Here is a 26489-nt window from a genome sequence, read left to right as displayed (position 1 = left end):
TTGTCCCAACTACAATCTGTCCATTTTTGGCGATATCATCTCAAAATAGATTTTATGCATAATTAGCATGTTTAATAGGTTAATATACCATCGAAATCCAATCTTAAACGGGGAAAATAAACTATTCATAAATAGGCTGGTTGATGTTATAAAATTCGTGTAACCACTAAAATGATTTTTATACACAATTAGCCTGTTTAGTAGGTCAATATACCACCAAAATTCAACATTAAACGGAGAAAATAAATCATCCATAATTAGAACGGTTGATGTTATAGATTCCGTGTAACCCTTAGTATTTCTAATCAAGAGTTCTAATTGACTTCCTACATTGACCAAAACGCGGAAACGAATTTCTTAACCGCCTTTATTCGTGAGATGCAAAATTCGTTACCGCGTTGGCGCGTTCCTTGTGCTTCAAGGTTGACACCGCACTCTTTATAAATAGAATCGCCCTCAGCCCTTGAGAAATTCGAAACTTGACAAAAACTTCATCCCAAACCTTCTCTCTTTTCATCATCCCCAATCTGTAAACCCTAACCCTAAATTTTCCTCTCTCTCTTGCAAATCCATTGCGCTGCAATCGATTTCATCGTTAAGAATCCTCCTCACATCTTCGTCTACCATTCGATTCTTCCGTGTGAATCTCGGTTCACGATTTTCCGTTCTGAAACCAGAGGATTTCTGGTTGTTGGAGTTTGAACAAAGTTTGACGGTATCCGATTGAACGATTTCTGAAATCAGAATTCGAAATTGAAGAACTACGAATCGCCAGGGTCATATTGCGATCAAAACTTACGAATTTCAGATAAAAGGCGAAGGCGTTCCAGAAATTTGAATCGAACGGTTTTCGCATCATCTGACGGATTCGGCATTGTTATACTACAAGAGGACTTCAAGGCGAAAAAGAGATAAAAATAAATCTTTGTACTTTTGTTTAGTTTTTTTGAGATTCAATTTAAGCCCTATAATTTTGTTTTTAGGGTTTACTTATTGCGTTTTTGCGATATAAAATTGTTTGATTGATCGATTTCTCTGTGAAAGAAAGAATATTCCGAGAAATTATGGCTGTGTATTATAAGTTCAAAAGTGCAAAAGATTATGCTACAATTCCTATTGCTGGCCCTTTTATATCGGTTGCCGATTTAAAACTAACAATTATCGAATCAAAACATATGAGAAGAGGTACAGATTTCGACCTCGTCGTTTCCAACGCTCAAACCGATGAAGGTTGGTTAATCAAACTTCGAATGTTAACAGCAACTTTACTAGATGTTTTTAATTACATTCCATACAGTACGCCTTAATATTTTGGAAACCTACAATTGTATATTGTGGTATATTCTGTTATTTCTTTGGTGCTGGTGCGGTACAATATTGGAGTTTACCTATTTAGATTGTGTAACCTGGAGGTTGTTTGTAAATATTACAATCTCAACGTGTTGATTATAGCCTCTGAATTTGCACAATTACGCCGCAATTAGTTTATCTTTTATTTTTTATTTTTTATATGTATCTTTTCTTAAGTTTGAGCTAACTGGGTGAGAAATCCAGCATCTTCGTTCGATTTGCCATTGATTTTGCCTGATGCTGTAAATTTGGAGGAACAATTGGCATATCTCAGTGAGCTGGGGTGTTTTGTACAAAAAATCTTTTGATAAAATGCCCAATTTAGTCCACTTATCTTGAGATGTGTTTAGTGTTCCTCCAATATTGTTTAAGATCAGGGTCATCAATCATTACTACAGATAACAGTTGCCATTGCCAACATATATCAAGTGTTCATTGGCAATTCTACTACTCTTCTTATTGCTTAATGTTGTGTTTGCAGCTTTTCATGGTTTGTTGTCTGTTTTTCAGAATATCTTGATGAAGCAATGTTGATTCCAAAGAGCACTTCTGTTCTTGTTCGTCGAGTTCCAGGACTGCGCCGTATGAACATTGTTGCAGATATGCAAAAGTACTGTTTTAGCCTCGTCTTTATTTACCTTGAATTATATTTTGTTGTCATCAGTAGTTGTTGTTTTATTAAGATAACCATTGTGTTAGTGTGTTTCAACGCAAAATGGTTATGTATTGATTACCTTCTTCAAGGCTGTCTATTGTGTTTTCTGAATGAAACTGTATTATTTTGAAGAACTGTGAGTTTAGATGTGGCTTGGTTTATTGAACTGGAATTTCTGCTTTTTTCTGCAGGCCAAAGGTTGAAAATAATGCTGGGGATGATCAACCTGCGAAAAGCAACATCACATCTGCTGATTCTTCAGGCTTTTTAGATGTATGAATCCGCTACTCAGATGGTTCTATACATGTGTTACAAGACTCACAACCTCTCATATATGTTTAATGACTTATTTTATTTTATTCAGTTTGGACCTTCAGTAATGGATGATGAATTTGGGAGTAGTATATATGACACTATCCCTGAGATAACACCAGGAAATTCCAGCAATCCAGTTCAGGATTTGATTTCTGCAAGCAAAGCTGACGAGGACAACAAGATCAAGGCTTTAGTTGAAAATTCTGGTTTAGACTGGCAGAAGTGAGACTTTGTTTCTATTTGCACTATGGTTGTTATTTTACGTCTAGCCATGAGTAAAAATTTGTATGTACTAATTGGAATGCTCTGTAAACTATGCAGTTCGCATACTGATGGTTTCGGCCAAGGGAGTGGTTTTGGAAGAGGTGGACAAGGTGGCCGAGGATTTGGTATGTCTCTAAATTGCTTTCTATTTCCTAATATAATTAGCTTATTGTTTTAGGGTGTATGTCCGTTTGTTGATGAACTGTTTGATAAATGATAATCTAAAGGGAAATCATGGTTCCCATAATCGCTTGTCTGTGGTTGGTTTTGAAAATCATTCTTATTGCTAACTCTGCATCCTCTTTCTTAGGCCGAGGTGGTACTTTGGAGTCAAAAACACCTCCACAAGGCTACGTTTGTCATAGGTGCAAGGTTCCTGGTGAGTTCTTTAATCTTTGGACTATTCAAACTTATTATGCTGATCGTTGTAACCTGTTTTCAACAAGAAATTCTGATTGGTTTTGATCACCTTCTTACTTTAGGTCATTTTATTCAACACTGCCCTACAAACGGTGACCCAAATTATGACATTAAGAAAGTGAGACCTGCTACTGGTATCCCAAAGTCAATGTTGGTACCTACACTGGATGGCTCCTTTGCATTGCCGTGTGGCACTGTTGCTGTTTTGAAGCCAAATGAGTAAGTTCGCTTTCTTAGGCAGCAAAAGATTTTTCGTTTTTTTAATCCCTATTCTCGAGCTAACATGGCACTGTCACTCTACAGAGCTGCCTTTGAAAAGGAAATGGAAGGGGTATCTTCTACTCGGTCTCTTGGAGATCTTCCACCAGAACTTCATTGTCCACTGTGCAAAGAAGTGATGAAAGAAGCTGTCTTATCCAGCAAGTGTTGTTTTGGTAGTTTCTGTGACAAATGTAAGTTGATTGTAAACTATCAAGTTCTGTCTTTCTGATGATATGTTTGTTTTATGACTATGGATATTATGAAGCGTATTGTTATTTTCAATAGGTACTCTGTGCTTTAAGTTGAAGGATGATAGTGGATGTCTTACATAGTATCCGATTGTGAATTTCTGTTTGATTTTTTTAGTATCTGGATGTGCTTGTCTGGTTGATTGTATTGGATTAAATGATTAATGGATTTGCATCCTCTTGAAATATGCTTCATAGATAATTCTATATCTTCTTTTTATGTGCTAGGCTGTGATTTAAACTTAGTGGAGTATACCTATTTCATATGCTAGGGCATGCTAGGCGTATCTACGAGTCATAAGTGATGCATGTTGAGTTAACACTAGCTGTACATTTAGAGAATTATGTGATGTTGTGATGAACTGTTGCATTTAAATTCTAGATTTGTTTAATACTTATTCTTCTTCAATGTTGCCAGGTATCAGAGATTATATCATTTCAAAATCAATGTGTGTCTGTGGGACAAGAGATGTACTTGCAGACGATCTTGTGCCAAATAAGACACTCCGGTCAACGATTAAACGCATCTTAGAGTCTCCTGGTAACAGCAGCGTGGATAATCCAGGGAGCCTCAATTTTCAAGGTAGTTATATAACTTTGGTTTCAACTTTTCAGGTTAACATTGTATTTTTACCTTCCATTTTTTAAAGATTTGAATATCTTGTGTATTCAGATATGCAGTCTGCACACTGTCCTCAACCTAATACTCCATCACCTACTCAATCTGCTGTGTCAAACGTAGAGCAAATGCTACCACCAGATTCCAAAGAAACTTCAAATGTGAAGGAGAATATTACTAAAGTTCCAGATGTACCTGAAGCAACACAAGAATCTATAACTGTGAAGGAACCTGCATCACAGGGTATTCCTTTACCTGTCGTTGATGAAATTAGACCAAAGGTGGCTTCTAATGAAACAGGTAACTACAGGGAGACAGATGGTTGACAATGATTTTTAAATTTGTATTAGCTGATTTGGTATTTAATGTTCGGTTGATCTTGAAAAAAGTATTCTCAGCTTTATTCAGTTGACTCCTGCCATTTTTTTTTGTCCTTTTATTGTTGTACATAATTTTAACCTGTTTGCTAGGTGTTGCCTGCTATCCTAATCAGTTTTTTCTTTTGGGTCTTCAGATAAGAAAAAGAAAAAGAGGAAGGAGTCTTTTCCTGTAAATGGTACATCTTCATTTTAATCTTTTCGCCTTTGAATACTGTGTTTCTTGTGTTGGTTTTCTAATATTAGGAATGAAATTGGTAACTTGCAGCTTCAGGCATGCAATGGATGCAGCCTAGTATGGACGGATACGCATTCAATCCTTGCCAGACAAGCATGCAACCTGCTGTTAATGGATTTATGGGTCCTTTTGGTGGTAACATGCCATATAACATGGGGTATGGTAATGGTATGGATTTGACTTTCGGCAATTTTATTCCTCCAGAGTTTTATGGGCCACAAGGGTTCATGATGCCCCCAATGCTTCCTCCTCCGCAAAGGTGTGTATATTTTTGTTTCTCATGCTATGCATCCTCACTGTCACTCTTAATTGATTTTCCTCCTCCTATAGTACATGAATTGATCAGTTTAGAAAATTTCAGGGATTTTGCAACAAAGTTTGGTACGAACATGAACGTCAGACCAACATCAATAAGAAACGAAGAGTTTGTGGCTGGGAAGTTTGAAGTGCAAAGAAAGAAAGAGATGGAGAGACGAGTTGAGAGGTAGGGAAGATCTGAACTCTTTATGGTTTATGTAGTAGTAAGCAAACTGGGACTGAATTATGTGAAAACTGTTAAATCCATTGGCAAATTTTTTTTTAGAACCAGGAAACTATAATGCTGTGGTACTTAACGAGTTGAAGTTGTGAAGTTCAGGGCCGTTTCTTTGGAAAATAGCTCCACTGTTATTGTAGATTGAGCTTTTTTGTAGTTGTATAAGAAGTATAAGAAGTTAGTTGGGAATATGTTTGCTCTAATTTGATCTAAACTGATCTAAATTAAACTTTTGATGCATCAGGGACCTTCCTAATAAAGATCGTGATTATGGCAGAGAAGCAAGCAGCAACGCCAACGTCCCACCTGTGAAATCGAAACATGTATGTTATTTTGTTGTCCAAATCTCTGTTCTCTCCGGCTTTGATCTTCCGTACTCCAGGAGTTCCATGTTGACGAATGGAAATCTAGGCGTTGTTTTAACATGTATACTGGCAAATTTTAGTTGCTTTGATCCCCTTGGCTCATACAATTTCGGCGAGTTTAGGGGAAATACTAAATATTGTGTTTGTTTTGATATTTTGAATTTTTTGGATGGGGTGGGAAGGAGGGAGGAAAGCAAGTATTTGTTCATAATTGTTTTTTTAACACTTGCCTATCACTTTCTGTACTTTGTTACTCCCAATCCATACATTTCTTGTATGTATTTCTCCGTAAAGCTTTATTCCAACGCATAATCCCGTCTCTGCATATATGTGCTTTTTTTTCCCTAGGGACGGGTATATAACATTACTTGGGCTTTCATAAATGTAGGCCCAAGTGCTTAGGAGGATGCTACATTCTTCTGGTTTGCAGATCCCACATTCCTTACTGCCAAACTTGAAACTTAAAAGAGGCTTATTAACTTTTTCAAAAGCATTATGTAAAAAGGGCCTCCAAACTTGAAATTTAATGTTACGAATGATGTTAGTTTTGTACCGTGGGTTGGAGAACAAAAGATAAACCAAAAGTTCACAAAATAATATACTTTGTATGAAGTTTTGATATTCTCGTTTTTTCTTTGTTCATTAACTACATAAAACAAAATACTTAATAATTTTATTACACCAAAAAGATTGCGTATATGCAGAGTATATATATAAAATAATTGTTCTTTATTGGTGTTTTAAACATACGATTGTTATTGAAAAATCTTATTTGAACCTCATGCAGAAGCCAACAGAAGCACGCAACTCCTCAAGGGAAGAACACAACCACAAGTATCATGATCATGACCATGACTATAAGAGGGAGAATAAGAGAACCTCCATGGACCACCACGACCGTGACCATGACAACCACCATCGGGTCTCACACAGTCACCGTGACTCGTATCTCCCTCGCCATGCCTTAAAGAGGAAACCCGGACATTATGAGGTCGACTATGATATGGATCAAGAGTCTCGCCCTTGTGGCCGCTCCAAGTCATCATCCTCGAGGCAGCAGCCATTCAAAGCATCCGCCGGGCTTTCGGACAAGCATAAGATGAGGGCTTACTCAAGAATTAACTTCCAAGACGAAGAGCCCAGCAAGAAGCGAAGGCAAGTGTGTGTATAGATTAGCTAGGTGCCTTAGTTGTAATGGCCCGAAAGAAATGTAACTCCCTCTTTGTTGGACTTTTGTCTTATTTTTGGACAAAAGTGAAGTATATAATAAAGTCATATTTTTTTTAAGTACCATTATTTAAAGTTCAAACAATTACAAGTTGGGTTGCTCTAAATTATATTACCTCCGTTTCGAAATAATAGGAACATTTACGCATTTTACAACAACCAAGATGTTAAGAAATAAGAATGGGAAAAGTAGAATGTTGTAAGAAAAGAATAATAAAAAATTAGGTTGAGTGGAGTGGTAAGAAAAGAAGAATAAAAAAAATAGGTTGGGTCAAAAGTTATGAGTAAAAAAATAATATAAAAGTAGATTGAGTGGAAAGTTGCAAGTAAAGTGGAAAAAAGAGTAGTGTAAATTCATTAAATATGATGAGTCATATACCAAAGTTGGAATAAAGCACATTATCCTATTATTTTGAAACACCAATTTAAAGAAACCGTCATTATTTCGAAACGGAGGGAGTACAAATTAAGCAATTAGTTTTACATAATTTAGCTATTCTATCAGCAACTTTGTTTGTGGACCGAGGCTCGAACTCAGGCTTAACCCCAGGCATCTTCAAAACTAGCTTGCTACAGTGATTAACCACAACAAAATTAGCATGTTGTTCAAATAATTCTGTTGAGAGATTGTTGAGAGTTTGTGGTAACTAGGACATGATCCCATCTTTTCTCGGCAATGATAAGAATCCCCTGCAAAATAGCTTGTAATTCTCCCATTAGAATAGTTTTCTTTGAAATCCAAGGGCCCAATCGCCTAAATGGTCTCGAAATACCCCTGGCAGTAGCGGATCCAGAATTTTGAGATAGTGGGGTCACTATTTAAAAATTGATGAAACTTTCACTAAAATTATTTATTTTTAAAAAAAAAATTGAAATTTTAACTATAAAAATAAAAAAAATAAAAAAAAATTCAAGTGGGGTCAAGGACCCCACTGAGGGCACCGTGGCTCCGCCACTGACCCCTGGCATTATGCTAGCATAAACCTATCTTGACATAAAAGAAGTGTCACAATTGAGCTTAATCCAGTTGAAAGGAGGAGGTTTCCAAGAGCAAGTGTTACCCAAGTGGAGGTTTGGGATGGAAGTGATGCAATGTCTGGAAGTGTGGTGTTCCCAAGCGAGAATTCCGGCTTCCATAATGCACTTATCCAAACATGGCCGTCTCTGGGAATGCGGAGGCCATGTTCTTTTTTTTTTCTTTTTTCTTTTTTTTAACGTGGAAGCCCTTTACTTAATAAAATGATTATTAACACTAAAAAACAAAAAAAAAAATGTATAGATTGGGAGTCAATCTCACAATCTATGAAATATTAAGAAGGTTATACCATTGATCCACAAATCAATTAAGTATCTTCTATTTGCACGATTTACTATATAACCAATAATTGGACTATATAAGTTATCACTAATTTTTTTTGGGCCCTAAAAAATTTGGGACCCTGTACTGGAGTTTCTATTAAACCTCTCCATAGACAGCCCTGTATCCAAAGAGGTATAAATGTGATTGATGATGAAATTATTTGAGTGCAAGGGAAAAAACTTTCCCAAGGTAGAAAAATATGGTTTGAGGGATGGGTGGGTGTATGAGTAAGACTCGAATGCTTCCCGTAGGGATAAAAAAGGAGTCATCAACCTCTTGGTGGTACCAAATCTCTTAAGCTCGAGGGCAATCCCTAAGAACATGTAGAGTGTTCTAAGGTTGGTTTGAAAAGTAAGATTATGAGGAAATCTATCAAAGAACGCAAGTCAAATAAAAAATCTTATTTTTGAAATCGTATCAGTTTTCCAAATCCTCTTCTAATAGTCCTCTTGAGAGGAAGTGTGCATTTGAATAACAGACATTGCATTGTTAAATCAAAATTTCTATTAGAAGTCAGTTTTGAAAACATGAAATCCTCTTGACCACAAGACTGACCTAAGAGGGGAACATAAGCACCTAATTTTTTAACACAGTCAGGGAAAAGAAAGGAGTTTCAGGAGAAAAGCATAACATCCCTAATACCCCCTCCGTATTTATTTAAGGGATATACTTGCCTTTTCCGGCCGTATTTATTTAAGAGATACACTTGTCATTTTTAGTAACTTATCAACCCCACAATCTAATTAAATAATACATTTAATTTACCCTATGACCCACTATCCTATTAAACAAATAATTTCATAAAACCACACCACCTCCCACCCCACCAAAATGACATAGTCCCCACTTGTTTACTTATTAAAATATCTACCAACCCCACTTGCTTTATTATTTTATTTCATTCAATTCTTTTTCTTAATACCCGTGCCCGACCAAGTGTATCTCTTAAATAAATACGGAGTGAGTAGTAAAATATGTCTCACCCTTATGCAAAAACCCGCAATAATCGGTCTAAGAGGCTTATCTCCAGAGTGCGTCGAGGCGGATATCGGGCATGCAACAACAAACACAAATCAACTAAAAGACAAATAGCTAAAAGACAAAAAAGGAAGTACCATTCATGTAAAAAAAAGTACCATTCTGTAAAAAAAAATACCATTCTGTAAAAAAAAGTACCATTTGTGTTTAGAAAAGTACCATTTAATTTTTTTTTTGTCCTTTTTCCTATTTTATCTTATATTCTGATATGTATTTGCCCATACATATCAGATATGTATTTGTACTTCCTCCTTATCTCCAAGCCAATTATCCTCCCATAAATTCACTAAAGAACCATCCCAATCCCATCCAACAACATTGTCCTTGAAAAGATTCCACATTCTTTTCTTACCTTTCCACAAATGGGACCAAAGAGAGAAGGTTCTAAAAAGATTATTTGATTTTGAATATTTATCCTTCAACACTTGGACGGCCAGATTATTCTCTTGGTGGATCACCCTCCACCACACATTTAACATGTATGCTCTATTTAAAGAGCTCACACAACGATGAACTATCCTTAGACCTCCCTCTTCCTTTGGTTTGGCAATTCTCTTCCAACTCACAAGGTAGCCTCTTTTATCGAGAATGGATTCGGTAAGAAGAAGACATTGCAAGTAATAATAAGACACAATATTCAAATTAATAATCTTGTTCATGATAAACTTGAGAGTAAACTTAGTAGGTCTAGTAACTGAGAGAGGTATTCTAAATAGGGGTTGATGTTGTCACTTGAATGCTCATTCTCCACAAGCGAAAGTATTATTTGAAAAAATCACCTTACTTTTATCAATACCAATAGTTTGACTTGACACACCACAAAAAAGCATCAAGAATGGCCCTAGAACCGGGTCACCTTGACTAATACCCGAAAGAGAAGGAAATGGTCAAAACCGAAATGGAGACCAAATAGGTGTAACTCATGATGAGCTGGACTAAAGGAGGGTCCAAACCATAAAACAAAAGCGAACTACGAATGAAACTCCACACTAATTTGTCATAAGCTTTCTCAGGGTCAAGTTTAAGCTCAAACTAACCTCTTATCCCCTTTCTAGCCCTCATGGAATGGAATGGAGAATTTCATTTGCAATGATGATATTTGTTTAAATTCCCCTCCCTGGAAAGAAACTATTTTGGTTTGGAGAAATGAGCTTGGGAGGGAGCCTCTCAACCTATCAGCTATAATTTCCGTGATGAGCTTATATATAGGACAATCATCTTCTACGATCAACAACATCACAACTGCAGCTCATGTGTACACTACTGATTGAACTATAGAGAAACTTGATATCCGATGTTCTTGATTGTAATTCAAGCTTTCATATTAATGAGTCATAATTTCAGTTAAAGATTTATTACATAATAAAAAATTTCAATAAAACATTCTGAATAAAAGAAACTAGGTTAGCCATCCGGATCCGGCGCAAAATAAAGTGAAATTACTCTTGTCAAAATTCACACATTCGTTAATCCAGTAACATTTTATATTCCAATCATTTGTCATTATCATAGTCATATTCGTGGACCTCATAACATTTGTGTACAAAAAAATAGAAATTTTAACCGATACAAATACTTTGATCTTGGGCTTATGCCTTGTTTTGTTCGACTTAATTTGACTTACTTCAGATAAAATAAGTTCAATTAAGTTCATAAGTTCAGATAAGTTCAATTAAGTTCAGCAAAAATAAGTTTTTTCCAAATATTTTCACACACAAATAAGTTTTTTTCAGATAAAATAAGTTCAGATAAGTTCAGTTAAGTTAAGATAAGTTCAGTTAATATAATATAAATTCAGTCAAAATAAATCCAATAGAACGGAGCAAAATTTATGTACGATGTTTAATTTATAGGACAATATAAGGGAGGGGGCGGACAGGGGTGCGCAACCAAGCAGGGCTGAACATAGGACCTCCATGAGCTGCATAATGGAATGAAAACGCCTCATTAGTCAGAGGTTTCCACTACTCCCACCACACTTGACTATCGAGGTGTTCAAGACCAAACTTTGACCATTATTATTTTGTAATTATGTAATCAAGTCATTACAAAACTCGAACTATATCGACTTAAAATAAGTTATATTTCTATTTTACAAGGACCGCATGTAACTTCCAAATACTTGACATTTTACTATAAAAAAAAAAGAAAAAGACAGCAAGTGCACCAGTTATTAACTTAAACTGATCATAATCTGATTTATGACAATCTTACAGCCTTAACAAATGCAAAAGATCTAATACACAACAATAATCAGCCCCATGTTTTATGGATTACATCAAATTGTGGAGATTGTGAGTACTGGTTTGAACTTGTAATTCAAGCTGATTTGCACTTCAAAGAACCTGCTCAGTGTAAATTTCAGAATAAATGAAAAGAACATAGACAAAATTTCATGGTAATTTACAAAACAAAGAGCCGGAACATCAAAGGAAAAAGTAGGATAACAAAACAAAGGTATTGAGCATCAAAGGAAAAAGTAGGATAAGTAAACAAAGGTATTGAACATCTGAAAGGAACAAAGGCAAACAGTGAACGACAGCTTCTTTGAAACCTACAAAAGTCTTCTATGTTCTAATCAGCAAATGAGCTCCTTGTGCAGGGAGGACAAACAAAAACAATCTGTTAAGCCTAATGGATACTCAAGCAACACTTCAAATAATGTTCCTATTTCATATCGTCTCAAAAACATATGTCAATGTCATACTCAAATTACTCCTCAACTACAGGGCATGTTCATGTGGGAAATCATAAAAATTATAAGTTATTCATAGCTTGTACCACCAATTAATTGATAAGAAAAATGAACTTGGTGCTGACGAATTAATAATTAGAACCAGAACACGTTTTGATCAGACACCTCCTTGAAGGCAAGATGCACCTATCTTCTATACAAGTTTGTTCAGTAAGTCCATGTTAATGATCAACTAAAACATCATAGCATACAGAGAGTTTGAACAAGGATATCATGATTTTACTAATGAATAAAGCATACAAAGACGCTAACAAGATAATTCAGATCCATATACTAATGTCTCTAACAAGACTTTCTCGGAGAAGATGACTTGATTCGCATAAACAGGTAAAATTGACAGTAAAGCACTACTAAGAAGAGAAAGGCCAAATTCTTTTTAGTCCCGTCCAAGATTAGTCCAACTCCCTGATGTCCAATGCAACTTGATTTCAGCTCTCCAAAGCCACAAGACTATCTAGTACTCTCTTTTTTTCTAACACTTGACACTTTTTAAAAATACTAAGACTGAGAGGCTGAGAGCCCTATTTAGGTCAGTTACACAGACTGTTCAGTTGTGTATACGAACCACAAATTAAAGCCAGGTATGAACCACGATCCATGCAATATTGCTGGAAAATGATGCAAGTGCTAAATAAAAACTAATGACCTTCTAACAGACTAACAGAAACACAAGATTTTAATGCCGGCTGTGAAGCCCTTGATCTTATTAACATATTATGGTCGATACATTCAAAATCAAGATCGAGTGATCAACCATCCCATGACCAAAGTGCCAGCAATAACCCTGAATTAGTTGAACATTTTCAGCAGTCTGGCTAAACAAACATCTTAGAGACAAGGCTAAGCAATTGAAAGGTGAAACCCTAGTTGACAACTATATCTGCACATGAACATTGCACCTAACAAGGCAAATTGATTTTGGCACACCACTAAGTTGATATTGGCACAACTCTATGTGAGTATAACACAATTTCCTGTGCTATCACAGTGTGCCAAATCACTTCTCCCTGGCCAGGAAGGCTAACCTTTCTTTTTGCTTCGTGCTAGAGGAGATGATGATTAGTAGGTCGGGTCCTATTAGCATAATTTTACTTATTTATGGAAGGAGGACAAAAATTTATAAGCTACGACTGTTACAATATAGCTGTTTCTGAAGGATCTGTTTTCAGCCATGGAAAAAGAGAAGCAGATTTAACATTCTACATTTCTAGCATGTGGGATTGTTTCTCTTTCTAGTGGATGATCATATTGTTATGATGTATAGGGATAACCGTAAAAGGAAGGAGAAAAGGTAGAGCTACAATTGCATTTGTAAGTTGTAACTGGGCAGGAGGAGAAGCAATGGGTAAAGGAAAAATAATATGGTGGACGCCTGGACGGATGCTTAGATATCGTCGCTTAGTAGCTCAGAACCCACAATAGCTGCTACATTGCTTCCACTTAGGCTCCTGTCTACGCCATGGTTGGGGTACAATTTTATGCAGCCGTGTACACACATATCCAAAAAGACTGTTTTAGAGTTGCCAGCTGAAAAGAAGTCGTCCTCCAAAGAGGACTGATCCAAAAGGAAATAGTCCGGAATACTTTTTCCAAAAGAAGTAAAAAGACGAAAGGAAGAAGACAGTCTGAAGGGATATTGGTTAGTCTGTCACAATTCAAAGTTGACAACTTACGGAGTACTACACAACCCTATAAGCTCGCCTATTTTTCATGAAGAAGTTCTATTAACTTACCAGCTTCTATCCCAACGAATCAAAAAATAAAGGAAAAATTACTTTTAATAATCCGACCTTTAAGCGATTTTCCAAAATTAATCCAACCTTTTGATTATTATCTATTAATCCAACCTTTATACCCCTTTAACTTGTATTGCTCCTTACAGGTTACCTAGCAGGTTAAGCCGGTCATAATTGATGATGTGGCATGTAACAGTTACAATTTTGCCTGTGGGCCAATTTCTCACGTGATTCCTTAAATTCCTCCCTTGTTCTTTTTTTTCTTTCTCTGCACTTCTCTGATTCTTTGTTCTTTCACACCTCATCCCCCTTCATCATCTTCCTTCACCTCCATTGAAGACTTAGCTTCATTCTCCAAGAAAATGGGATTCTGATTTGTTGGACGGTTCATATGAGTTTCAAGAGGGGAATACTTGAACATTTGATAAAAAATTGGAATTTTTTTTGGAAAGTTTGATAAAAGTATTTCATCAATATCGTTTCTCTTTTAACAATTTCAAGTTCTTCGTATAAATGGGTTGCTGGGAACATTTGAAGATATTGAAGTGCCAACAAATCTTGGTTCCTTCGTCATAACCATAGGATTCAAGACACAATTTTTTTACAAATACAATCAAATCGATGAATACAAATTCAATTTCAGGAAAATCATGGTATCCTAAATTAATTATAAAAACCCCCAAATCAATTTCGACATTATAATCAATAAATTTAACACCCATTAACTTCTTTCTCATACTCCGCCATTAATAAGTTAATAAGAAGATAGAATTAACCCAGAAAATCGAGCACATAACAAGTTCATAATACAAGAGATTATTAAAGAAATTACAAAAGACTTCACCAAGCAGATGTCTACATCATTCCCAGTTGAACAACAATTATCTTTATCTTCTTAATCTGCCATTAATAAATCAAGTAACCCATGAAATTTAATAGCAATTGAGATAATCTTACACCAAGATATGTACTCCGAAAACAACTCTACCCAGGGAAAACCACCACCTCACTCTCTCTCCTAACCTCTTCCGCCTGGCCATAACCACCCCAACCACCCCAACACCAGCCCAACGCGAATGGAGAGTGTTTTATCGGTTTTGATGGGAGGTTGAATGAGGTTGGAATTTGTAAATAGGGTGTGAATGGGGGCGAGGGTGTTGATGGTGGTTGGAAATAAAAATGAAGATACAGGAGAGAAAATGTGGGTAATGGTGTTAGACGGTTGAAGATGAATGATTGAATAAAAATAAAAAAGAATAATAAAAAAAGTTATCTTGATTAAGGTGGGTGGAGGAGTAATGAAAAAGACTTAATGAAAAACAGGTTTAGCCGGTTCCAAGTTTTTTGGAGTAATAAAAGTTAAAGGGGTATAAAGGTTAGATTAATAAATAATAATCAAAAGGTTGGATTAATTTTGGAAAATCGCTTAAAGGTTGGATTATTAAAATTAATTATTCCAAAAATAAATTACAAATAAAAGAGTAAATGCATAATAATTTGAGAAGACTTAGCTTTCAAGAGGGCTTTAACTTGAGGTCATAGACTATAGAAGTATGCATTTTGGTAAATATGAATACATTATCTCGAGTACAAGTTATAACATTTCCTAGATTTATAGGATTACGAAAATTATTTATGGCTATCATGGACAAGTTTGAAGAAGGTGCGTATTTGGGATACCACTAGCTTCAATGAGTTTGTTAACAAGTAAAGATAGAGGTTGATGTAGAAACTTGTAAAATTACATATCAGATAGGGTGCATGCTTCTGTTCTCATCTTTTTTCCTAATACTCCTCCATTTCAAAGTGATTGTCCTCCGTTCTATTTGGAATATTTCAATTTGACTTTCCAAATAATTCAATTTCTTCTCTTCCCTATCAATTGACTACGCGGTACTTAGCAGAACCTTATTTTTATTGGTTGTTTTCCACATTACTTTTAGGCATTCTTGACAAAACCAAACTATTGATTATATCTTTCATGTGAACATAGATGCCAGCTAAAGTAAACTATTCCCACATCCAGTATCGGTGTTCCCCTCCAAGGGCAACACCTGGAGGGGAACACCCAACAGGTATACCTATGCCCAAAATTTGCATTTTTTTAGCAACAACAATAACCATCACTTATATCAACATTACCATTCAGATTTCGGAGAGCTAGTTCATTCAAAACAGCAGCAATCACAAGTGGATTATAAGTTATAATCAATCTCTCAGTAAGTACATCACCAATTAAGAATGTCAACAAGAAATTAACAAGTAACTAAGATCAACAAAGCAATAATATCATAAACACAATCCCAACATAATCATCATCTAATCAACAGATAGCAATGAAAGCTCGCAAACAAATCATAAGCTCCAGAATAGAAAAATCATACCCAACATAACTCAAAACTCAAAACTCAAGAGGTTGCAGCTGCAATCATCCCAGCCTTTCGGGCATAAGCGAAAATCCCACCAGCATCAATAACAGGGCCAGCATCCCCAATAGACTTTAAAACATACTCCTTTCCAGTAGTATGATTAATCAACTTGCTCTCACCTAGCTCAACAGTAGCCACATCCCCAGTAGTAAACTCTTCACAAATCCTAACCTCTGATTCCAATGGATAAACTTCCCCAGTTGACACAGAATTCCTAAAGAAGATTCTAGCATATGATTCAGCCACCACTGCTTTTGTTCCAGCAGCACCTAAAGCAACTGGGGCATGTTCTCTTGATGACCCACATCCGAAATTGGCACCAGCAATGATGATTGAGTACTTTGTTTTCATTTCATCTTTGTCAACGAAGCGAGCTTCGTACGAACCGGGTAAACCAATTAGGGCAAATGACCCAAGTTTTTGGTATTCTTCAGGGTTTGAAGGGACCAAAGTAAGGTACTCAGCAGGGATGATTTGGTCAGTGTCGATGTTGTCGCCGACGACATAGCATAGACCGTGGAATGCGGTGGCGGGTTCGAAGGAGGCGTCGGAAGGGGTGGATTTGAGCGGTGTTAAAGACGGTGGACGGATGGATTGTGAATTGGTGGTGAGGAATTGAGTGCGGCATTTCGTCGAATAGGTGGCGCGCAGTTTCAGAAATGAAGGGGTTTGAGGAACAATTGAGGGTTTTGCGGGAGAGTTGATTTTGGGGTTTGAGGATGAGAAGGTGCGGAAGGTTGTTGGAGCGGAGGCCGTCGCCATGGTTGTAGAGAGAGGAGAAGTGCAGCGGGGAGGGGCGGCTGCGGCTTAGATAGGAAAATACGAAGTAGAAAATTTTGGGTGGACTAATTAAAAGTTAGACTTTACCAAATACGGAGTTTGTGTTCGGGGGCGCTTGGTGTTTTTATTTTTTCCCTTAGAATGGTTACAAACTTACAACTCCAGTACAAATTATCAATTGGTGAGGGTCAAGGACGATTCGAACAAGGAACCTATCATACACAATTTCTTAATCTTAATCACTAAAAATTTCAGTGTTATCAAAGGCTGATCCGGATTCGGGGTGAGTTTTAGGTGGATATGTTCCGATTTTCTCCCAATTGTTGTTGTGGGGATAAAACACACGGTCCTCCCTGTCAAGTTCAGCTTCAATCACCACTGAACCAAGAGACAACTAGTTCTTAATTACTATTATTAAGACCTCATTAGTGGAGTTTGAGATTAGGATGCATTTTACTCTACTATTTTTAACTTGTTTTAGATGTAATTAATCATAAGGAGATGTGCTTTTATCATAGTATTGAAGCAATTAAAAATGGAATTTACTACCCCGTAAGGGTCCTTTCGGTATCAAAACTAAAAACCAACATATGAAAACCAAAAAAAGTACTTCGGTTTCCAACTTTTTGTTGCCAGATTTCAAAATTAACATGATTACTATAAGTTTGGTTATTTTTTATTCACGATTCTATATAAATCATATATAGCTTATATAGCTTATAAAAATAAAAAACCAAAAACTGGAAACTGGAAAACTGATAGATACCGAACGAGTCCTAATCTATTCACGTTTTTGCACTAATTTATCCTTGTCTAGTTTTATGGTTGAAAAGAAAAATGAAAAAGATTTACTTTGTATTAATAGAATGTAAATAGGGTTAGACTTTAAGGTCTTTTTAGACTTGTTTCAATGTGTATTTTCAAAATATCTTTTTTATAATTTTTGTTTAGAGAAAATTAAAAATAATAACGATCAAATTGTGAATTGACACCAGTGAAATAGACCAATAGTGCGAGTAAAAACGCACGAGGAAATCCTTCGTATGGACTCGTGCCTTTATATAAAATTTAGTTTTGGGCAAGCATGATATCTCAACCAATGACATGAATAACTCGAAAATTTTACCGTAAATGACTTGTATTGCTATGTGACCAATTTAGTAAACTGCGTGTACCGCTATGTGCTATTAATAAACCTAATTAATTATTTAATTAAACTCGTGCAACCTTTAAAATTAATGTTTGTAATTAACTAAATTAATTGGTAGGGACTGTATAAAATTTGTTGGAGGTCTTGGGATCAAATCCTTTTTCCAATATTTGTTTTTCCCAGTTGTTTCTTCATTTTTCGTTATACTATAGGTTTAAGCTACAAATAAAGGTAAAATAGAACAAACGGAGAAGCTAGCTTTAAGCTACAAGACTACAAGTAATTAGGGCCAATGCCTAGTTTATAGCAATGAGACACCATCGAATCAAGGATTTTATTGTTAGAAATGACATTTTAAAGTCTAGAAAATGGTGATAAAGGACCTCATAAAAAGTTGTTGTGAGATGCATGGGACCTAAATTTATTTATTTTAGTTGTGAGAGGAGACCTTTACCCATTTTTCAATGGCTGACTTTAATTTTCCTGTGTTGCCTCGTGCGTAACGGACACGTACTTATTGAAAAATGACTTTTAAAAAAAAAATCCTTAACTTTCCCTCCAATTCCTCCCCCCTAAAAAGCTAGAAAGACAAAAAAAAAAAATCTACTTCATTCCTCTTACAACCAAATTAACTAACCCCTTACAAAAAGAAAAGAATTAAAAACAACATACAAAATCAAATTTAATACTCAGCCCAAGCAACGGCAATAAAACTTAAAATGCAATTGTTATACGGTACAATACATAATAGTACATGTCACTTCCGATACATAACAGTATATGCCGTTTACTATAGACTCGTTTTGAATAACTATGATTACGTAATTCATATAAAAAATATGAGTGAATCTCTACTTTATTATATTGTCCTTTTTATTAATAATGAAATGATAACATGTAACATAGACATGTTGTAATGGTTAACTCGCCAGTGTAGAAGATTAAATTCTTTTTTTGCTTTTTTTTTTTTTGACATAGACAAGCTTACAAATTTAGAGGAAGCGCATGATCATATCTTTTTCTTTATATACAATTAAGAAGGAACGTGTGAATAAATTGAACAATGAGTAAATTTTAAAAGTCCTGAGGTAGTCTTTCAAACTACTTGCACTGTATCACTGTATGTAGTAAAGAACTAAAGTCAACCATACTATATACTGTAGAAAGAACACTACTCCGTATTACACTATGACACGACTGTACAACTAACTTCACATTCTTAAAAGGCAAAAAATAGGGTTTTTTGCCAAAAAGAACCTTTTATAAACGTTTTTTTGCGAGAAATGACCTTTTATGACGAAATTGGTGAAATGGGACCTAATACATAATTTTTTTGTTGATTGGGACCTTTTACCGGTTTCTTGGAGTTGACCCAAGATTCCGGCAACGACTTTGACACGTGGCAACTGGAGAAGGCCACGTGTCCATTTAATGATTAAAAAAAAAAAAATCCCCCCCAAAAAAAAATTATCGATTTTTATTTTTTTGCCCCAAATCGATTTTTTTTTTGCCCCAAATCGAAATTGATTTTTTTGCCCCAAATCGATTTTTTTTTTTTGCCCCAAATCGATTTTTTTTGCTCCAATTCTCCCTCCAAAATCCCAATTGCCTTAAAGTTCGTCACTGAAATTGTCTACCACGAATTGTTATTCATAGCCACACGAATGAGGTTTGCTAGTTTTCCCCCTCAATTGTTCTAATTTTGCGTCGAAAAAATTAGGGTTCTTCGCAAAATTGGGGCATAAAAAAAGAAATTCGATTTGGGGCCAAAAAAAAAAATCGATTTTTTTTTTTAGGCATTTTTTTTGGGCAATTTTTTTTAATCATTAAATGGACACGTGGCACTCTCCGGTTGCCACGTGTCAAAGTCGTTGCCTGAATCTTGGGTCAACTCCAAAAAACCGGTAAAAGATCCCAATCAACAAAAAAATTTATGTTTTAGGTCCCATTTCACCAATTTCGTCATAAAAGGTCCTTTCTCGCAAAAAACCGTTTATAAAAGGTCCTTTTTGGCAAAAAATCCCAAAAAATAAGAATAGAAAAATAAGTGCAAATTACAAAACTAAATACAATTCCAATTCAATCATCAAATTTCCAGAGATTAATTTGCCCACATTTTTATCAAAAGCAAAAGTCAACCCCCAATTTCCACCAACAATTAAAACATGAAAAAGATGATCGAATCTGGTAAACTCGACACCTCCATACAATTACAAGAGTAAGATCAACTAACATCTTCGTTTGCAACAGATTTTAACTGGTAAACTTTGCCAGTAGTTCGATTAACCAAAATCCCTTCTCCAACATCAATGGTGGCAACATCCCCTGTTTTGAACACCTCACAAACCCTAACCTCCGATTCCAACGCCAAAATCACCCCACTCGAATTCGAGATCGTCAAAAAAACGCCACCGTATGATTCCGCCACCACCGCTCTTGTTCCCGCCGCACTTAAAGCAGCAATCGCATGTTCGTTTGAAGAACCACATCCAAAATTATTCCCAGCGATGATAATGGAGTACTTTGACTTCACCCCATTTTCCTCAACAAAACGAAGAGCAGCATACGAATTAGGAAGTCCACTAAGAGCACATGATCCTAGCTTTTCGTAATCATCAGGGTTTGAAGGATTCAAAGCAGAGTATTTAGCAGGGATGATTTGATTTGTATCGACATCATCGCGAACGACGTAACAAACACCGTAGAATTTAGTGGTGGTGGTGGTGGCGGAGGAGTTGGAGGTGGAGGGAATTGCGTTGACTCTTGTTAGATTTACTTGAGAGGTAATACTGGTGGTGGTGGTGGCGGCGGCGGGGAATTTAGTTGAAGAGGTGGTGGGGAGCTTGAGAAATGAAGGCGGTTGGGGAAGAATGGAGGGTTTATGCGGTGGTGGGAAGGTGGAGGTGGTGGAGGAGATAATGTGCGATATGGTTGCCATTGGAAGTTTTGGATGCAAAGAAATGAGCGGTGAGACTTGGTATAAAAGACTTGGTATAAAAAGGCTTGTTTGTTCGTTCAACTTGTAAGAGAATAGAATAGACGTGTGGAATATATTATATATGTGGTGCGAATATTGAAACGAATTGTTGCACGTGCTCATTTTTTGAGTGATGGAGTTGTTTGTGTTTCATTGTGCATGTTATGATGTGTGTGAGCACGATTGTTTATATCTTTATTTTATACTACGTCGTTCCAATGTTATATAGGTGGTTAACATTTACCATTTGTACAATTATTAAGATAAATGAAAAAGTGTGTTTGTGCGGTGAGCGAAAATTTTAAATAAGTTGCAGAGAGTTTGTAAAAGTGTCCCGTCAAAAAAAAAAAAAAAAAAAAAAAAAACGTTTGTAAAATGGTGGGTTGATGAGTGTAAGAAAAAGTAATGAAATACGAAAATAAAGTAAGAGAAAAAGAGTTAAGTGTAAAAATTACTCCGTATGGGGTAGACCGTAAGAATGGAAATATAGTTAGGAGAGTATACCAAATATAGAATCAAACAAACTTGTTAACAAATAAAAAAAGAAAATAGATTGAAATAAAACTTGTTACTAACTTTCTGAAATAGAGGTATTAGTATATGAATTAGTTTGACAATGATATATAAAAACGTTGAGAATAAAATGAATGGATTTTTTAATTGGTAATACTACCGACTTCAGTTGGAGTAGTTTGATCTCGGAATATTATTTGAACTAAAGATAGATAGTGATTGAAATATTTAAGCATCCAATAGAATGATAGAATATTGAAATTACAAGATTGATGGAGTACATTTTTCTCTTTTGTTTGTTTCTTTGTTTTATTTTCATTTCATGGGATCTAATTCTTTATTCCCAATGTTTTGTGGATTCTTTATTCCCAGTGTAGTCTGCCAACTCGGACAAGTTGACCCGTGCGAGATTTCAACCCCATAGACCAATTCATCTTACCATAAAAATAAAAATAAAAACACACGGAGTACTTGTACTGTACACACAACTGGACTAGCGCTGTGACGAACGTGCCCGCCCGACATCATGGGTTAAGAGATGGTTGTGGGGCGGGCCGACCCGACTCGACACGGGCACGAAGTCGTGGGCCGAGCCTGGACCTTAATTTTTTTTGAAAAAGCACGACTCGACCCGACACGATAAATCACGCTAAATTTAGCAAAATTAGCCTTAGGCACGAAAGCCCATGGGCTTGGGCCGGGCATAGGTCATGTTTTTAATTTTTTGACCCGAACCGACACGACCCGACCCAACCCACGACCATCTTTACGTGGGTATTGCGCTGGCCTGAACTATGACTCGGGTCCGTTAATCCCTTTATACCACAAACGGGTGGGTTAAATATGGGCCGATCCACAATCGGACCAGTGGACCACCCAATTCGAGCAAAAATGGGACAGTAAGGAAATAAATGACTCAATGAGCTTAGTAATCGGGTCAGCCAGGCCCAGTTGGCAGTGTACTATAGCAATTTTTGGGCCAAAATACATTTCCGTTCCCGCCTTATAGCTCGAGTTTTATTATTATTATTTTTTATTTAAAAAGAAAAATTGATCTACAAAACCCCTGATCACTCTAAAGTCCAATCCAAGCCCCTATATCAAACTTGGCGAAAACCCTAATCATCTCCGATCAGCAGCTATGTGCGAGTCTCTTTCTCTCTCCTCCGTTTCTGTAAAACCTCTTTTTTTTATGCATTTGTCTAATCACCAATCTACCTTTCCCACAGATTGATCTTATATATACAAAATTTCTGCAAATGGGGGGATAAAAGGGGGCGTACAATTACCGATACTATGTAGGAAGAAGCAGTTTGATGTCATGAGATTCTCTCTCAAGGTCAAATGTTGGATTTGGGTATATGATTAACTCCCTCCCATTATTCGACTCACTCACCCAGCTCGCCCTAACAAGGCTCGCCGCAGGTTTTTCTCTTCTCTTTTTTGGTTTATATCATTTCCCATGTCATAAATTGTTACTTTTTTTTGTTGGTTTTTCATGATTTGATGTGTTAGATATTAGGTTTCATGATCGTATTTTTTTGGGTGCACTGTTATGACCGTAGTTCATTTGCTCTTGATTATTACATTCTCGGTTCATTAAAACCCCAATTGTGTTACTGTTCGTGCAATGGGAATCCTAACTGTGTTAGATGCTGGGTTTTTCTTGATATTGCTGAAGGAAGGGACATTTTACTTTAATGTTTCACAGTTTTAGTTTAGGCTGCTAATTGATTACTATTCAAATAACTGATTGAAATTTTGGATTTTGATCTGCTTCTGATCAATTATCAAGTTACATGGTCTGAAATTGGAAATGTCCATGTGTCCCTTGCTCAAGCCCTGGAAAATATGTACTTACACAATGAAAATGAGTTATTTATTGTACTTCACTCTGGATAGTGAGATTGCATAAAGAGTGGTGTGAATTCTTTCATTAGCTATATGAAGTTCAATTAGTATGGGTGAGATATTAGAGGAAAAGTAATTGATTGCATTCTTATAATTGTTAGGGATTTGTGGTCTACTGTCTTCCTGTGGGAAAAGGTGGATGTAAGAGGCCCTGTGCCAAAGGGTTGTGTATGGTAAGCCAATACACAACTGAAGTTCCAGCGTAGCAAGAGGTCAGTTACCGAAGAGCGTGCTGGTCGCAAATTGGGTGGTCTTAGGGTCCTCAGTTCCTACTGGTTCAATGAGGTTTGTATGTCCTTACCCTACTTTTAGCCACCACCTCTGGTTATTTTGTTGTTTTCTTGAAATGGGCAAAGGATGAGTAGTCTTGAGTTCCTATAGTTGTAGCCAACACCAGTTTGTGGTAGGAGGCTCACTATAGATGAGTTTGCTCTGAGCAAATGATGAATGCAGTCTTTTGTTTCACAGCTACAGCCACCCTGCTTTGCGGTTGTTGAGGCTTTTCTGTTGACGATATCTTCGTTTCACAGCTATAGCCACCCCGCTTTGTGGTAGTTGAGGCTTTGCTGTAGACCATCTCTTTGACATTGTTGTTCTTCTGTTGCTGCTGGTGCTGTTGTTTTAGGTGGTGTTGTTGTTGTTATTATTATTGTTGTTGTTATTAAATGGAGTTTCTAAATGCCTCAAGATCTGATGCCCTTTTTTGCAAAAAAATAAATAAATCTGAGAATACTTAACTGTTACAGTATGAGATTCTTATGCCTATTGTATATCTGTAGGCTTCAACGTACAAGTATTATGAAGTGATCCTTGTTGTCACTGCTCAAAACGCCATCAAAGACAACCCAAGAATCGATGAGGTTTGTCACCTGGTTACCCATTTTTTTTATCCACCCCCCTTTGGTTATTTTCGTTATCTTGAAATGGGCAAATGATGACTAGTCTTGAGTTCCTATAGGTGTAGCCAACACCACTTTGTGGTAGGAGGCTCACTATAGATGAGTTTGCTTTAAGCAAATGATGAATGTAGTCTTTCAATTTTACAGTTAAAGCCACCCTGCTTCGCGGTAGTTGAGGCTCTGCTGTAGACAATATCTTTGTTTTACAGCTGTAGCCACCCCGCTTTGTGGTAGTTGAGGCTCTGCTGTAGACCCCATCTCTTTGACATTGTTGCTCTGCTGGTGTTGCTGGTGCTATTGTTTTTGTTGTTGTTGTTATTGTTGTTGTTGTTGTTGTGGTTGTTACTCCTTCTGTGTCCTCTCCTCCTTCGTCCGTCGCTTATTTATGCTCCTTTCCCAAATCAATTGTCTAGCACCAGTTCGTATGTCGTATGTGGCATTTGGACAATTGTTTTGGTGTAAATGGAGTTTTTAAATGCCTCGAGATCTGATGCCCTATTTTTTTTTTTTAAAAAAACCCTGAGAATACTTAACTGTTACTTTGTGAGATTCTTATGCCTATTGTGTATCTGTAGGATTCAACTTACAAGTATTATGAAGTGATCCTTGTTGTCACTGCTCGCTACGCCATCAAAAACAACCCAAGAATCAATGAGGTTTGTCACTTGGTTACCCATTTTTTTAACCACCCCCCTTTGGTTATTTTGTTGTTTTCTTGAAATGGGCAAATGATGACTAGTCTTGAGTTCCTATAGGTATAGCCAACACCACTTTGTGGTAGGAGGCTCACTATAGATGAGTTTGCTTTAAGCAAATGATGAATGTAGTCTTTCATTTTACAGTTAAAGCCACCCTGCTTGGCGGTAGTTGAGGCTCTGCTGTAGACAATATCTTTGTTTTACAGCTATAGCCACCCCGCTTTGCGGTAATTGAGGCTTTGCTGTTGACAATGTCTTTGACATTGTTCCTCTGCTGTTGCTGCTATTCTTGTTGTTGTTGTTGTTGTTGTTGTTGTTGTTGTTGTTGTTGATCATCTTGTTATTCTTGTTCCTACGGTTTCTGCTGCCTCCTCTCCTAAATGGAGTTCTTGAATGCCTCAAGATCTGATGCCCGCTTTCTCTTTTCTTTGTTTAGTCTGAAAATATTTAACTGTGTTTGTGTGCAAGATTCTCACGCCTGTCGTGTATCTGTAGGATTCAACTTACAATTATTATGTATTGATCCTTGTTGACACTGCTCAGGCCATCAGAAGAATAGGCCATCGCACAGAGCCACATGGAAGAGAAACCAGTCCAAATCATTCCGCAGATACTGTTGATTTTTGCTGTTTGATATCTCATGGGGTCTTTTTTGGTGGCTATTTTTTTTACTGTAATTTAAACTACGGAGTTGGTCAAGGTTGTCTTTCTAGAACAGAATCCCGAGGCATCTCCAGTAGTGTCTCTAATGTTAATTTTGGTTACTGTGCTTGCATTTTTTTCAGTTACTTTGTGGGATTTCAAACCCTGTAATGGCCCGTTTGGAAACAAGGATTTCATTTCAAATGATGGAATTGGGCTAAATGATCTGTTTGGGAAGCGAAAGTATTTGGATTTGTATTTGGGCCAAATCCAAGACTTTAAAAAATAAGGCTATTGTAAAGAATTTGAAATACAAAGTAAATAGTTGTCATTTGAAATTCTTTTTTTTACTCTCCTCCTTCTGTTGACCTAATTGTTCCAGTAGAAGAACAAAAAAAGTCGTTCTTTTTTTCTTTTCCCTTTCTCTCTCCTCAGCCACCATTGATGGCTTTCTTCCATCATCTCTCCTCCTCTCAACCTCCATTGATTCTCTCTCTCTTCACCCTTGTTCTTTCTCCATCATCACTTCCGACCTTGATGTCGCAGCCTCCTTAATGTCGCCGCCTCCTTGATGTCGTCGCCGCTTCGTCGCAGCCACCATCGACAATCTATATTGGCGTTGATCCTTCCATCTCCTTTCTCGGTTTCATGCGCCACTTTGATGAGATTGAAGATGATATAATAAAATTTGAAAAGTTAGGGTTTATTTTCCCCAAATTCGAATGGC

The 26489-nt window shown here is 36.6% G+C and overlaps 3 protein-coding genes and 1 long non-coding RNA gene across 6 annotated transcripts; 2 read left to right on the top strand and 2 right to left on the bottom strand.

Annotated features, from left to right (window-relative positions):
* Positions 1-218: 218 nt before the first annotated feature.
* LOC110795702 (E3 ubiquitin ligase PQT3-like) lies at positions 219-6943 on the top strand. The gene is made up of 15 exons (XM_022000725.2): positions 219-1230; positions 1861-1960; positions 2197-2278; positions 2370-2542; positions 2642-2709; positions 2895-2963; positions 3067-3223; positions 3308-3456; positions 3932-4096; positions 4187-4432; positions 4647-4688; positions 4778-5006; positions 5109-5231; positions 5527-5605; positions 6435-6943. Exons 1-15 carry the CDS (start codon positions 1065-1067, stop codon positions 6816-6818), a joined length of 2232 nt encoding a protein of 743 aa, XP_021856417.2. The 5' UTR covers positions 219-1064; the 3' UTR covers positions 6819-6943.
* Positions 6944-11266: 4323 nt separating this feature from the next.
* Positions 11267-17110, bottom strand: LOC110795714 (3-isopropylmalate dehydratase small subunit 1). The gene is made up of 2 exons (XM_022000732.2): positions 16148-17110; positions 11267-11617 (listed from the first exon to the last, which is right to left on the bottom strand). The coding sequence occupies exon 1, from the start codon at positions 16952-16954 to the stop codon at positions 16172-16174; it is 783 nt and encodes a 260-aa protein (XP_021856424.1). The 5' UTR covers positions 16955-17110; the 3' UTR covers positions 11267-11617; positions 16148-16171.
* A 3070-nt stretch (positions 17111-20180) lies between these two features.
* On the bottom strand, positions 20181-21252 carry LOC110794763 (3-isopropylmalate dehydratase small subunit 1-like). The gene has a single exon (XM_021999718.2). It carries the CDS (start codon positions 21220-21222, stop codon positions 20347-20349), a length of 876 nt encoding a protein of 291 aa, XP_021855410.2. The 5' UTR covers positions 21223-21252; the 3' UTR covers positions 20181-20346.
* A 1398-nt stretch (positions 21253-22650) lies between these two features.
* LOC110795723 (uncharacterized) lies at positions 22651-26112 on the top strand. 3 transcript variants are annotated; one of them, XR_002535407.2, is made up of 6 exons: positions 22651-22755; positions 22842-23037; positions 23625-23808; positions 24303-24383; positions 24998-25078; positions 25616-26112. It is a non-coding gene; the product is annotated as an uncharacterized lncRNA (long non-coding RNA). The 3 variants fall into 3 exon arrangements; XR_002535406.2 differs by having other exon boundaries at positions 22689-23037; positions 25664-26112; XR_002535405.2 differs by having other exon boundaries at positions 22689-23037.
* Positions 26113-26489: the final 377 nt, after the last annotated feature.

The sequence above is a fragment of the Spinacia oleracea genome, chromosome 6 (assembly GCF_020520425.1).
Source record: "Spinacia oleracea cultivar Varoflay chromosome 6, BTI_SOV_V1, whole genome shotgun sequence".
Lineage (NCBI taxonomy): Eukaryota > Viridiplantae > Streptophyta > Magnoliopsida > Caryophyllales > Amaranthaceae > Spinacia > Spinacia oleracea.
This window is presented reverse-complemented; position numbering and strand designations above follow the sequence as displayed.

What these genes read in the sequence shown, in the direction of transcription:
- LOC110795702 (XM_022000725.2), top strand. Translation starts at nt 1,065, where the DNA reads ATGGCTGTGTATTATAAGTTCAAAAGTGCAAAAGATTATGCTACAATT. An exon ending in ATTCTTCAGGCTTTTTAGAT is followed by an intron (nt 2,279 to 2,369) that starts GTATGAATCCGC and finishes TATTTTATTCAG; the next exon opens with TTTGGACCTTCAGTAATGGA. An exon ending in GCTGTTTTGAAGCCAAATGA is followed by an intron (nt 3,224 to 3,307) that starts GTAAGTTCGCTT and finishes GTCACTCTACAG; the next exon opens with AGCTGCCTTTGAAAAGGAAA.
- LOC110795714 (XM_022000732.2), bottom strand. Translation starts at nt 16,954, where the DNA reads ATGGCGACGGCCTCCGCTCCAACAACCTTCCGCACCTTCTCATCCTCA.
- LOC110794763 (XM_021999718.2), bottom strand. Translation starts at nt 21,222, where the DNA reads ATGAGCACGTGCAACAATTCGTTTCAATATTCGCACCACATATATAAT.